The 14,431-nt window shown below is 49.6% G+C and overlaps 2 protein-coding genes across 23 annotated transcripts in view; one reads left to right on the forward strand and one right to left on the reverse strand.

The window, feature by feature from the left end:
- Nucleotides 1-112: 112 nt before the first annotated feature.
- On the reverse strand, nt 113-3,283 carry LOC134738954 (basic proline-rich protein-like). The gene is made up of 2 exons (XM_063659674.1): nt 769-3,283; nt 113-681 (listed from the first exon to the last, which is right to left on the reverse strand). Exon 1 carries the CDS (start codon nt 3,281-3,283, stop codon nt 2,249-2,251), a length of 1,035 nt encoding a protein of 344 aa, XP_063515744.1. The 3' UTR covers nt 113-681; nt 769-2,248.
- The window catches only part of ADARB1 (adenosine deaminase RNA specific B1), a 154,929-nt gene continuing 143,471 nt past the window's right edge, over nt 2,974-14,431 (forward strand). For all 22 annotated transcript variants that reach the window (XR_010125271.1, XR_010125269.1, XR_010125270.1 and 19 more), the window contains exon 1: nt 2,974-3,110. The gene's annotated coding sequence lies outside the window, so the exon portion shown is untranslated. The remainder of the gene's footprint in view (nt 3,111-14,431) is intronic.

Raw genomic sequence — 14,431 nt, forward strand, 5'->3', positions numbered from 1 at the left:
ACATTTCATAGCGGTTGGCATCTCACATGCTTATGCAAAGCCTAACTCCGCACCCTGGGGCAGACAGCGGGAGCCCAGCTGGATTCCTACACTCAAGCCCTCCAGCATCAGGTTTATTTTCCAGGATACCAGAGTGATTGTTTATTCCATAATTCCCACATAGGAGACGGTAAACAACAGAACAGAGGTGGGGCAGGCACGGAAGGCTGGGAAGTGGATGGTGGCTGCCAGCACTTCTGTGGAGACCCAGGGGCCCCCTCCAGGAGCGCCAGTGTTCAACCTCCACAGTGAACAGGGGATGGCTGAGATGTCCTCGAAATTTTTTTGGGCTTCCTCAGGCGACCACGGGATTCCTTCTCAAAGAGCCTGATCTCAACAGGCACCCGAATGGGCATCGTGGCGCTTCATGCTCAACAGCTGGGAACGCCATGTCCTGGCCCCAGGCGACTGGAAACTGCTTTCCTCCCCGACATCAGCACCAAGGGGAATGTTCCCAGTGCCATTCTTCCAAGTCAGGGAGAGCATCACAATAGAAACCGTCTCTGTGGAGAGGATGGCACCTGAAGCCACGGAATAGGAAGGGAGCATCAGAGGCTGCCGGCCGGTCCTGCAGAGCCGCCTGAGAGGCCCGTGGGAGCAGCACAGGGTCCCGGCCTTGGGCGCCATCCGCTCTCCGCTGCTCTGGAGAGAGATAAAGGACAAGTTGAAACTTGCACAAGCAGCCTCCATTCTGGGGAGTTCCCCTGTATTCCCCACACCAACCCGCACCTCAGCGAAGGCCTGTGGAAGACTGCTGCAGTGACAGCCCCGATGAACCATGCTTGCCGTGCCCGTCCCCTGTGCGGTGCCTCACGTCCACTCAGGCCCCGGCCATCTCACCCTCCCGGGGAGATGGAAGGAAGCACCATGGGGATTTGCTTTTTCTTGCTGCCGATGGAGCCCAGCCACCACGGGAGGGAGGCCCGGCCAGCCTGTGGTGGGTGGGTAACATGTGGCCCGGATCTGCCCGGCGCGCCTGCCCGTAAGTGGGCCCAGCGGACACCCCATGGAGGCGAGGCAAGCCGTCCCAGCTGAACCGGCTTAAGCTGCAGGCCCACAGAGTCATGAGCAGTGAAGAGAGGTTTTCGCTGAGGTTTGGGGTGGCCTGTTACACAGAAATACACACAACGTCCTCATGCACTTATCTCTTTACTAAGAATGTGTCCCGAGAAGGCGTCCCAGGAGTCTTGATTTTATTTAGCCTTCCACGGTTGCCCCTTTGGGTGCTTCGCCTTCAGATGGGGTGAAGGGCTCACTTGTTAGCTGGCTGGCCCCAAAGACAGGCTTGTTTTCCACCAGGCAGTGACTGAAGCCGGCAGCCTGCTGCAGACCGCGGGCCTTCCCCTGACCTGTCCAGGACTGCGGGCTGGCGGCTGACACCTGCGGAGTGCTTACCGCATACCAGGCTCCCATACTTCATCTGTGTTCGTCTTTTAAGTTTTGTTGTTTTTCAGAGCCGGGGTCTCAGTGTTGCCCAGGCCGGAGCGCAGCGGCCATTTATAGGCGCGGACCTCGGCGTCGCACACCACAGCTCCAGCTCTGAGACACAAGCGACCCGCCCCCCACCCCCCAGCCCCAGCCTCCAGAGTGGCTGAGATCACAGTGTGCGCCACCCCATCCCTGGCTTGTGATGGTCTCTTACTCCTCACTTTACAAGGGAGGAAACAGGCCGGGGGCAGAGTGGGCCGCCTGAGGTTTGGAGGCCAGGGCTAGCACAACTTCAATTTGACCCTGGAACCTGCCGCTTCCCCCACCCAGGTGCAGGACCCACCCGCTTGTCCACACCTGGCTCTGCCCACCGCCCCCGGCTGCTCCTCTGGGCTCAGGTCGCCGCGGTCAGGAGCTGCCAAGTTTGCCTATCAAACTTTATCTTCGTGCAGAGAACTGCAGCCTGGAGCTGGTTATTCCGGTCAGTGAAAACGTTGCATTTCTACATATGCTTATCATCATCTGTGTAAACATTTCTTGGTATAACTGTGGAACAGTCAGTAAATATAGATAAATCCAAGAGTAAGTCTATTGCATATGCTGTAAAAAAAAAAATGCTTTTACTATCAACCTAAAACAAACAAACAAACAAAAATCAAACAAAACCGCCATCACCTAAACGTTGGTAATTGGGAGCAGCTGCTAGTGTCAGTGCGGACTAAACGGGAGACGGAGGGAACCGTGTCCAGGGTCCTGGGCCGCGACCTGGTTCTCCCGGAGTCTACAGTGAGGATGACGGGCGGGGAGAGGGGGCCGGCGGGACCCGCGCGTCCCAGACAACTCCGGGAGAAGGGGAAGCAGGGGCGGCTCGGCGGGGGCCTGGCGGGGCGGTGCCGGCTGCAGGGAGGAGCGCGTGGGCCCGGGAGCCTGGGCAGCACCGCGAGACGCCACCTACGCAAACGCCAATCGCCGGGCGCCGGGCGCCTGCGGTCCCAGCTACCAGGGAGGCTGAGGCGGCAGGATCGCGTGAGCTCGGAGGTTCACCGCGCTCCAGTCTGGGCGACAGTGAGACCCCGTCCCCAAAACGCAGCAGCCGCGCACCCAGAGGAAGACACGAAGGCGGGCAGGGTCTCCTCAGCCGCGCTCGGGCGGGCGGCGCCGCGACGCCAGGCCGGTCCCGCGCTCCTGCCCCAGGCTCCGGAGCCGCCCAGCCGCGGTCTCTCAGCTCCGGACGCGCTGCAGCCCCATCGGCCCCGCGCCCGTCCGCCGCAGGTGGTCGTGAGGGAGACGCCACAGCCCCGGCTGCCCACGACGGACACGGACACCCGAGCGCGCGCACGTCCGGCGTCGCTGCGCCGGCCCCGCCCCCTCGGCGTGCGCGCGCCCGGCAGGCCGGCGGGGGCGGGGAGGGGGCGGAGCCGCCGGCGGCCGGGCTGAGGCGCTGAGGCGGCCGTGGCGGCGTCGGCGGCGGCAGCGGCGGCCAAGCGGCCAGGTCGGCGGCCGGGACTCCGGGCCGCGCGAGGCCACGGCCACGCCGCGCCGCTGCGCACAACCAACGAGGCAGAGCGCCGCCCGGCGCGGGACTGCGGCCGGAGCCTGGGGCGCGCGTGCGGAGGATCAGGCGCGGCGCGGCTGCGGCTGAGGTGAGGGCGGCGCGGGGCCGCGGCGGCTCGGGCGGGCGCGGGCTCCGGACCCCGCGGTGGCGGCGTTTATGTAAGCGCCGGGCAGGGACTGGCGGTGGGGTCGGGGCTGCGGGCCGTCCCGGGAGCGGAGGGCGCCCGCGGAGAGGCGAGGGTGCCGTGGCACCGCCTCGCATTCTCCCTCCCGGGGCGCCCGTCTGCTCCGGCGCTCGGCCCCCGGAGGAGGCTGCGCCCGGGCGGCCCCGCGTCCCCTCCCGAGGGCGCCGAGTCCGCGTGGGATGCGCCGCGCCGCGCGGAGGGCAGGTGCGCCCGGACGAGGCTGCTCCCTGGGGACCGAGGCTGCGCCCTGGGGACCGAGGCTGCGTTTTGGGGAGGGGACGGTGTGCCCTGGAGATCGGAGGCTGCGCTGGGGACGAGGCTGTGCCCGGGGACCGGAGGCTGCCCCGGGTACAAGGCTGCGCCGGGGGACGAGAGGCTGCGTTGGCAACAAGGCTGCGCCTGGGGACGGGAGGCTATGTCCCTGGGGAGACGCTGCGCCCGGCATGGGATGCTGCGCCGGGGGACCGCAGGCTGCGCCCGGAATGAGGCTGGGCCCGGGCAGGGGAGGCTGCCTTGGGAGGGGACGCTGTGCCACGGGAGTGGAGACTGCGTTGGGGACGAGTCTGCGCCCTGGACGGTCCTGCATCTCCTCCCGAGGGCGCAGTGTCCGCGCGGGATGCTCTGCGCCGCTGGCGGCGCGGGCCCGGGAAGTTCCTGCGGGTGCCGGGCGTCTGCAGCGATCGGGAGCAATCTGGGGCAGTTGGGGGCCCGAGGTGACTTTTGACGTGTTCACATGAGAAGGAAAATTATTGCGTGGTGGATGGGTGCGAGGGAAGGTGTCAGATTGGGCTGTGGACGCTGAAACGTGTTGGAGTCCCGATTTACACGCTGGAAAACCTAACCTAAAATGTGTTCCTGTCCAGATTTCTGTGTCGGAGATCTGCACCGTGGTGTTTAGTTCGCAGTTAATATTTTTGGTCAGCAGGTTTGGGCTGTTAGTTCTGATACAGGCATTTTATTTCCTTCTTACTAACCACTATTGCATTCCGTTCTCGAAGTATAACAAAAAGTGGCGTGATATCAAACTTGTTTCTTTAACGTTTAGTTCCGTAATTAAGATGATAGAACCGTAGTTTTTTTAATTGAGAATACAAATATGTATTTAATCCTCTTTGTTTCCTCTTAAATTTTGCCGTATGTTTTATTGCTTCGAAAGGTGCCACCCAGAGCTGCATTTTCCAAAACACTAGGTTGTCTTAAGAGGAGTTGTTCCTAGGAGATAGAAAAGCTAATTGTCTTTTGATGACCATCTTTTCCTTGGGGTTGAGACTGCTGTATCCTTTTTGCCTGCTGAGGGTTTCCCAGAGGGGAAAGGGAGAAGGAAGAAAGGATAAAAGCTTGGCTGATACAGTTCCTTCTTGGATAAGAGAATTAACTGTCTCTCATTGCGCGGTTCCTCCAGAGGGCAGGGTCCAGTATGCATGGACAGCCACAACAGGGGCTCGATAAATATTTGATGAGACAGGCTGAGCTGGGTGCCTATGTCTTGCCTGTGGTGGAGAGGATGAACTCACACAGGCTCTGAAAGGAATGCATTGTCTGTGAGTGATGCCCTGTTAGATGTCTGAGGGTTCCTAAGACTGGGTATATCCCACTACATCTACATCAAATTTGAAGCTGTAGTTGGAAAGGAAAAAAGGAGGCCCTCCTGCAGGGACAGGGGCTTAAAAATAATCGATCCAGATCTCAGAAATTGATGACACATGTGTCTCTGGTGTGACGTGCTCATGCAGTTGTTACTGGGAGGCCGGGGGGAAGGATTAGCTATGAAGTGATAACATCATCCACAAAAAACATCTTGGCTCAGAGGCTAATTTCACTTCCTTGTGAATTTATGTATTGTAAAGCATTTGAATTCTTTTAGATTTTTGGAATAAGAATTTTTTTAACTTCTATTTGTCCAGTGAATGCATAAAACAAACTTAATTCATTTGACAAATACTTGTCTGTGGCCTGTTATGTGCTAGGCCATCCCTGTTTTAGGCCCTAGGAGATACAGTACTTAACAAGTTAGGTAGAGATCAAAAATGCTTCTGGCATAGAGCAGTACATTTGTATTGATAGATTTAAAAAGATAAGCAAGCACACAGTACCTACAGAATGGTAAAGCCTCATTCCACTCCATCCCTGGGCACTTGGTTCAAAGGCTGCACCCAATTGTGTATTGTCCTAGCAGGAGTCAAAGTGTGTACACAGTTGTATATGTTTTAATATATGACAAACCTTGCTATAGTGGATATTCTTACACATGGGTACAAGCGAAGCCTACTAATTATTTATTATCAAAATTTCTTAACTGTAAGTTTTACTTAAGAACTGGGTTTTATTCCCTTGAATGCTGTGATTAGCTCTGTGATCAAATAATATAATTTAAATAGACAGGAGGTAGTTAACTTTGGAGAGAAATAGATGAAGTTACACATTTACCAGCCTATAAAAAAGTTTAGCAAAGATATCAAGTTTAGTTTGAAACCAAAAAGCTCAGAGAGGTCCAATTTTATTAGAAAACTCAATGGTGGCCGGGCGTGGTGGCTCTCGCCTGTAATCCCAGCACTTTGGGAGGCCGAGGCGGGTAGATCACGAGGTCAGGAGATCAAGACCATCCTGGCTAACACGGTGAAACCCCGTCTTTACTAAAAAAATATAAAAAATTAGCCGGGCATGGTGGCGGGCACCTGTAGTCCCAGCTACTTGGGAGGCTGAGGCAGGAGAATGGCGTGAACCCAGGAGGCAGAGCTTGCAGTGAGCCGAGACTGCGCCATTGCACTCCAGCCTGGGCAACAGAGCAAGACTCCGTCTAAAAAAAAAAAAAAAAAAGAGAAAAAGAAAACTCAATGGTTTTCTGTGTCAACTTTCTAAAATAGGAATTTCCAAATCTGTAATTTGGTGTGATGGAAATGGTGGTGTTAAAAAAAAAAAAACCATATTATTTTGTATGTTCATAATATGTGAGGTAGGAAAAGCAAATGGGAAAATTAAAAATTGTCCAGTGAATTCATTAAGATTTCTTCCTTATTCTTTGAGTGACTTTTCTTTCCAAGGTGACAGCTTTTTATCTGGGGTGTGGACAGGGACAACGCAGTAGCCCACAGAGGTCTTTGTGGCAGGGTCTTACCACACCTTCCATTTGCAGAGTTTTGCTTCATCCATAGCTTGACAACTGTTGGGCTAGGGCCATTATATCAAATTATCGCATTTTTTTTGGTGGTTTGATTAGTACTGCTTGCTGCACTTTTCCACCCGTATGCCTATAAGATGTCCTAGGCATACACAAAGAAAAGTGACTTTGGTTTTAGGTTTAATGCTTTGTGATGGAACAGGAAGGGGGATGAAAGTAACTCTGAGATGCCTTGTATTTTTATTGGAAGACAGTGAAATGGAAGCTCTACTTGCTTCTAGTTTGGTGATTTTGGAACCTGGTTCCATTTTATTTGCTTATTGATCCAACAGGCATTCACCCGTGCGTCCTGGCCCAGGTACTGTTCTAGGTATTGGAGATTCAGGATGAGCCTGATGAGGAGAGTTCCTGCCCTCGAGCGGTTCATTTTCTTGGGAAGGAGGAGAGCAGTAAACAAGCATCTGGTGTCCTAACTGCTTCGAAGGGCAAATGAGGCAGGGTAGGTGAGAGAAGTTCAAATAGGTGGTGAGGATGGAGTGAGCTGGGCTGAGGTCACGGCAGCAGCAGCCTCTCAGGCACAGGGAACTCTCAGGTGAAAGTTCCTGAGCCTCCTTGTAGTATGCTGGTCACCTCAGGGAGGCCATTGCTGCCAGAGAGGCTGGGTGAGTGGTAGGAAGTGAGATGGGAGTGGAGGAGAGCTGCATCTTGGAGCACACAGGCTGTGGTAAGGAATTTAGATTTTAAGTGTGATGGGAAGCCTTAAGAGAGCCTTTCTTCCTTCCTTAGGAATGACATGATCTGATTTATCTTTAAAAAGTACCACTCTAGTTGTTGGGCTTATGATATGCCAGGCTGTTTTAAGAGCTTTACATATATTAATTCATTTATTCTTATGACAGTCCAAAAAGTAGGCATTATTATCATTATTCCCATGTTACAGGGGGGAATACCTAGGCACAGAGTAGTTAAGTGATTTACCCAAGGTCACACAGGAAGTGGCAATGGCAGGATGTACCCTTACCTCCTAACTGCAGCTTGCTTTTTTCACCTCCACTACTGCAGACTGGAGGAGGAATATCAGCAAGGAGATCAGTCAGACTTTTGTGAAAGCTGGGTGACTGTACGGGCACCTCAGACCAGGGCGGAAGTGGTGAGATCAGATTCAGCATGCCAAATTTCAGCATTTGTAAGATGCCATCATTTTTAAGTTGCATCATCATTTTTTATGCTGCTAACAAAGGGAAAATGTAGCCAACTAGATTGTGACACAATGCTTTCTTGTTACCCAGCATTCATTTATACTCATTGAAAGAGCTTAGACTAAGCATTGACTTTTAAAATCATATCATTCATGCACTTTCATAAAAAAGGAAAATACAAGTAAAATAAAGTAATTCTGAAATTTCTTCAGATCTAGAATCTGATTCTTCCAGCTCAGCTTTTGACTTGGCGTTGGTGGCAGGTATGAGATAGAGAAGTCTGGGAAGAGCCAGTGTTAGGATTCGAACATGTGGAGCTTGTGACTCTGGAAGGCAGCCCAGCTCAGCAGCTCCGCTCAAGGGCCAGATCTGGAGGACGAGGGTTGGGTCATTGTGCAGCTACTTCCTAGATGATCTTGAGCAAGCAGTCTAATCTTTCTGTGCTTCAGTTTTCTCATCTATAAATTAGGAAGAATAAGAGCAACTTGTCAGGGTTGTTGAGTTGCTAATGTAAAGTACCTAAAATAGTACCTGACTAACAGTATTTAATGGGGCTTACTTTGCTTATTATTTTTATGATTAGTCATCTGAGTAGAGAAAGGTGAATATGGATGGAAATTCAAGGTCAGGTTCAAGAAGAGGTTGGGGCCAAGTATGTAAATTTGGGAGTCATTTGCATATTGCTGATCTTTGAGGCATACAGTATGGATACAGGGGAGCGGGAGATGAGGAATGGCCTGGGAGCTTTTGGCAAGGGGTCCACGTTGGGAGGGAGGGTCTAGCAACGCCATTGAAAAGGACTCTGAAGAAAGAAGAAACTAGTGAGGGTCTAGTGGCCTGGAAACCAAGACACCAAGGGGTTCTTTTCTTCTTATTCTCCGTGGGCTGGAGAGTTTCCTATTGGCTTTGATAAGAGGTGATTGTGAGTGACCTTGATAGGTTTGGAGTGGAACAAACAGAGTAGAGGTGGGAACATCAGTGTAGACGACTCTCTAGAGGAGTTCTGTTAAAAGGGAAGAATCATGGGATGGTGGCTGGAGGGGACATGGGTACAGGAAGTTTTTATTTGTATTTTTAAATGAGAGCGATGATAGCATGTTATGAGCTAATAGGAATGATCCAGTAGAGGGAAACATTTATAATATGCCAGGAAAGAGGATAATGTTGGAGCCAAGTCCTTGAGAAGGTGAGAGGGAGGCAGGAAGAGCAGGGATGCTCAGCTCTAGAAGGGAGGTGGGACTTCAGGAGGGAGGCGGGGACTTCAGGAGGGAGGCGGGACTTCTGCACGTGGGAGCCTGGACTCAGAAATATTCCTCAAGACATGCTGCCCTTTTGAAAGGAGGATAGGAAATAAATCATGGTTTTGTCCTCAGTCCTAAAAAGTTCGGAATCTCACCCTAGGACTCAGGATCCAGCTTCTTACCAGCTTGTGCTGAACATGCCATGGGGTGTACTTACGGAAAGATACATGTGGAAATGGAATTTTTTATTTATTTAAAAAATTCACTTTTCTCTAAAAGTATTGTTACCTGGAGGTTGGCACCTTTATTCACCAAATTCAGTACTCAGAGGACTAGAAGACTTGGTGCCTGATTTGTTCTTGATTTGCCTAGCTGGGAATTTCAGTTTTGCATTTAAGACAACTCCCTCACCAACCCTACCCCCAGAGGAAAGCAGGTATTGTTGCTTTGGGCCTGTTGTGTGTATATGTTTATGTTCCACTGGGTCAGCAGCATTCAGTGAAACACAGTTGCCTGTTAACTTGGTAAAATATCTTAATTGCATGAGTTTTTATTTGTTTTTGTGCTTGTTTGATTTTTTTCAGGTTTGGAGTTTCAGAACACCCATCTTCTCAGTAGTTCAGCCAATGCGATGAAATGCGAAGAAGCCTTCCCCAGCTTCCTTGCATTCTCTCCATCATCTGTGCAGTGGAGAGTAGTTCCCACTGCTGTGGAAACATTTTCCCTTCGCTCTTTTCTCTCAGGGGCAGGCTTTCCTGAGTGCCTGCTCTGTGTGAGTCATCGTGGGAGGATGCAGTGAGGGACAGGGAGGAGGTCTGTGCCTCTTTGAACTGACATTCTGGTGGGGAAACTAAACAGATCACAGAGGCAGACACCGTGCCTCACAACTACACACGGACCTGGCTTATGATGGTTCCAGTAACAATTTTTGACTTGACCGTGGTACCCATACAGTCATTCTGTTTTTCACTTTCGGTGTAGCATTCAGTAAATTGCATGTGATATTAAGTACTTTATTATAAAATAGGCTTTGTATTAGATGATTTTGTTCAACTGTAGGCTAATGTGAGTGTTCTGAGCACCTTTTAGGTAGGCTAGGCTAAGCTTTGATGTTTGGTAGGGTAGGTGTATTGAATGCTTTTTCAGGTTAGGATGTTTTCAACTTGTGATGGGTTCATGGGATCTCTACCGTCAGTCAAGGAGCACCTGTGCTGTCTTTATCGTTGTGACCGAGGAGACACGGCTGAGGTAGATGGCATCAGAGGGTGGCTCCTGGTGGAGGCATGATGTTCTGGGAAGGCCTCTCTGAGTACAATGTGGTACGCTGAAGCTCAGAGGGAGAGAATGAGCTTATGTCAGGAGGGGGGACAACAGCCTTCTGGCTAGAAGGATAGCCTGCCAGAGGGCCTGCTTATTGGAGTGGCCAGGATAGGACCAGAACCATTGTCCAGTCAGGGGCTAGGAGGTGAGGCTGGAGAGACACAGGGGCCAGGTCCTGCAGACTCTCAAGAGTGTTTTCAGCCAGGGGGTGAAGGAGTGCAACAGGAAGCATGGAGGCCTGGGTTGGCACTTTTGCCATGATTTAGCAGGGCAGAGGTGGCAGAACTGGAGAAAAGAGAGCAGGTGTGAATTCTTGATTGTGGGCAATAGATCAGGTCTTGGAGACAAGGGAAGCGGAGGGACCAAGAAGGGCTCTTGGAGCTCTTTGGATGGTGATGATGTGATGATGCCACGTTCCAGAGGATCTTGGGTGAGGAGTCTTCAACTAGAGACCTCATTTTGTATTGGGTTCTGTTTGATTCTGCAAAGCAGTTGTCACCCAATATGTGACTTGCAGAATATTTGTTTGTGTAGATATCTCTCAACTTACGATGAGGTTCATAACTTGAATATATTGTCAGTTGAAAATGCATTTAATACACCTAACCTTCAAAATTCAAAGTATACTTTCTATTAAATGTGTATCACTTTCACACCATCATAAAGTAAAAAAATCGTAAGTCAGACTGTTTGTTGTAAGCCAGGGTCTGTCTGTACCTTCCCACGGCCTACAAAATTTGTAATGCATTGTTTGTAAAACACAGACATGTGCATTTAAACTTATATTAGGTAGAACTGGCTCTTCTTCAGGGTCCTTGTAATTAAGTCAGTTATTCCTCTCATGACAGTCTTGTAGGAGGTCTCATTACCCCTATTTATCAGATCAGGAAACTGATGCTAAGGGGCTCAGTGACTTCCTAGGAAAGCTGGATAATATTTAACATTTATTAAGCTCTTACCATATGTCAAACATGGTAAAATGGGTTTAATCTAGTTTAATCCTCATGATGATCTTAGGATGTTGCTATTAAGGGTCACTGTCATCATCCCTTTTTACTGATAACACTGGCCTGGCTTACCTGAGTAGCCTCCTAACAGATCTCTTCTTCCACTCCTGGTCTCCTTCAGTCTGTTCTTGACCAGCAGTCAGATCTGAGCCTGTACATGGAAGACATCATGTCATTCTCCTGCTCAGAGTCCCCCTGCGGCCTTCTTTCCTGCTGTTCCTTCCTGACACTCAGAGCCCTGGCTCCAGCTGTCTTGGGGCCTATAGCTAGCCCTCACTTCAGTGTTCATGCACCATTGTGTGCTGCGTGCCCTACTCACCGTTCTGTTTATTTCTGCCATCTGTACCCACCACTCCGTTCCTCCCCACACAGCCTGCCTGGCCAGAATGGAAGCCTCAGGAAGGCAGGGCTGTTGCTCTGAATCTGTCCTGAGGGCTGGGAGCAATCCCTGGCAGATAGACACTTGTAAGCCTTTGCTGAAGGAGAGAATAACTTTAACTTACTTTTTCTGTAGGTAGTAAGTAGTAGAACCTGCATTAAGTTTATCTGCTTCTGAAAACTTATGCTTTTGCTGCCTCCCTACGCTGCCCCCCCATCCTATTGTACTTGGTGAATCAGTCATATATTTATGCCCCATATGTCTGTGTTATCTCCAGATTTCCACGCTTTTCTATGTAGAATAGAAACATTTACAAAACATTCAAAATTGTTATAAAACCATAAAGTGTGACATAGTAAATTATCTGTTGAAAACAGGGAGGCCACATCCTGAAAAAGTAGCTCTGTCCTGCCAGCGTCATTTTAACCCCTTTTGGACAAGATACAGTTGAAATGCATTCTCTGAAATAATAGTTATAACTATATCTTGACAGAAGCAAGAATATTTCGAATAATTCTGGGAGGATTCAGGAAAAGGCAGCCAAATAAAATGAAAAAATACATTTGATTCAACTGTGGAGGCTTAAAGGAATTACATATCTTTTTTGTTTTTTTTTTTTTTTGCGACAGCGTCTTACTTTGTTGCTCAGGCTAGAGTACAGTGGTACAATCATAGCTCACTGTAGCCGCAATCTCCTGGGTTCAAGCTATCCTCCCGCCTCAGTCTCAGCCTGCCAGGTAGCTGGGGCTACAGGTGGATGCCACCACACCCGGCTAATTTTTGTATTTTTTGTAGAGACATTTACCATGTTGCCCAGGCTGGTCTCGAGCTCCTGGACTCAAGGGATCCAATTGCCTCGGCCACCCAAAATGCTGGGATTACAGGTGGAGCTATTGCACCTGGCCAAAAAAGCATCTCTTATAAGCTGTTTTTGGTCAAGCAGCAAACAGGAAAGTGTCTCAGAATTTGGGAGATCAGGAATGTAATCCCAGCCCTGCTTCTGAACAGGATGGAGCATTCTCTTCATGGCTCTGCTGCAGGCTCCTTGGATGTAGAATGAGGGCAGTTGAATTGCTTGTTGCCGAGGTTCTCTCCATTTCTGGAAGACTATTGTAAGTCAGAGTCAAATAATCATTCATTCAGTTGTCCAACAAATACTCATCGTAGAACCTATGTGTAGTCCTGTCTAATGGTAGGTGGTGCTACGCCACTTCCTGCCACGGCTGCCAAGGCTTACACGAGGCTGGCACTTGGCACAGAGTCCTGTCCCTTCTCTTGACTCAGTAACTGTGGAAAGAGGTGAGGTATAGGAAGGGAGGGCCTAGGCCTTAGGGGTTAAGCAGGCTTAGGAGGCAGGATTGAGAGAGGTGGAATGATGGATTCAGAGTCCAAGAGAAAACGTGAAACTCCAGGGGATTAGAATTGATCCCTTTCTCTGTTTCCTCAGTCTTAGGGGGACTACACTGTGTTAGTTGTCTTGAATTAAATTGAGCAGGGATTGTTTTTCACTTCTGTAAGTCCAGAGTTTATCATAAGCCACCAGAGGTAATTCAGTAATAGTTAATATTTCATTAACCCTCACTTCTAAAATTATAAAGTTAGAAGTGGGGGTCTTTAACATATATATCAGTCAGGCTGGAGAGTAAGTTGGAAAGTTGCATTTTATTCCTGTGTGTTTACTTATGGCAGTGCACATAAACCCAGTTTTGTTTCTTTTTCTTTGATTAGTAACAGTTGGGCACAAGGTGTCCAACCCACCCAGTGTTAACTCACTTAGAGAGAGTTGATTTCCTTGAAAAAAGGAATCTTTTCAAGGATGTAAAGTGGCTTCTTGTGGTCTTCGTGAGGCTCTGGAGTCAGACACAATACCGGGTTATCCTGGGACCATGTGCAGTGAGCCCGGGCTGCTGGAGTCAGACACAGTACCTGGTTACCCTGGGACTATGTGCAGTGAGCCTGGGCTGCCGGATGCCACTGGTGGGCCCTCTGCCAGCTGCTGCATCCCCAAGCCCTCTCTTGTCTCATTGTTTTCCCTTTTCAGGAATAGTTTCCACTAGGGACCTGCTCCCTCAAATTTCTGTCATTTGAGGTGAGGTTTTGTGTTGGTTCATCTGACTGGCCGAGTGCACCCTGCCTGTGAGAATAGGAAATAGAATTCTGGCTTTTGTCTTAGGGATATCCCCAGGTAGAGAGAGGAGATTCAAAAGATGCTGGGGAGCTACAGACGTGACCTCTGACCTCTACATGAAGAATGGTGGAAAACACTTAGTGTTAATCTACACATTTCACTTGGTTTAGACCTAAGCATAAATAGTGTGAAGTCGATTTAAACAGAGGTTACAGTTTCCAGAGACTTCAGCGCCCTGGCTGCAGTTAAACAGCAATGATTTGACTCTTTACGTCTACTGTATTCTAGATATAAACGAAAGTAGTCACATCAAATGCATATTTATTAGTCTTGCTCATTTTGAATTTGAGTCCTTTACATACTATGTATGTATGTACCCAGGAGCAGAGCAGGGTTAAAAGTGACATCTAACTTCTACTCTGGAATTTTTTCCCTCTGCACTTTTTGGTGTCACGTAGTAGATGTTTTCACCCACATGCAGGTGAATGAGTGACATATTTATCTCATTTCATAGTGAAGCTTTCAATTCTTTAATTTTATCCCTCTAATGAAACTGTGAGGAATTGATTATATTTACACAGAAAAGGCTGGTGTCATGTGAACCTACAGGACGTCATTGAGCATGTGCCTCTCACGCAGAACTGACATATAGCCTCCCGTGCAGCTCACCTTGAATTCTCCATGCACGAATCAGCCATAGGCACGTGTTATGTGTGGCACAGGCAAGAAGTGCCTGATAGATTTTAGTTCTGTTTATTGCTGGAAGCCCTTGCTGTAGGAAAAGGAAGGTTTTTTCCTTTCCTGGACAATGATTTTGAGCTACAGTGTAGACT

This window comes from Pongo pygmaeus, chromosome 22 (assembly GCF_028885625.2).
Source record: "Pongo pygmaeus isolate AG05252 chromosome 22, NHGRI_mPonPyg2-v2.0_pri, whole genome shotgun sequence".
In the NCBI taxonomy this organism is placed as follows: domain Eukaryota; kingdom Metazoa; phylum Chordata; class Mammalia; order Primates; family Hominidae; genus Pongo; species Pongo pygmaeus.

Excerpts from the sequence above, each read along its gene's own strand:
- LOC134738954 (XM_063659674.1), bottom strand. The coding sequence starts at position 3,283 with ATGCGAGGCGGTGCCACGGCACCCTCGCCTCTCCGCGGGCGCCCTCCG.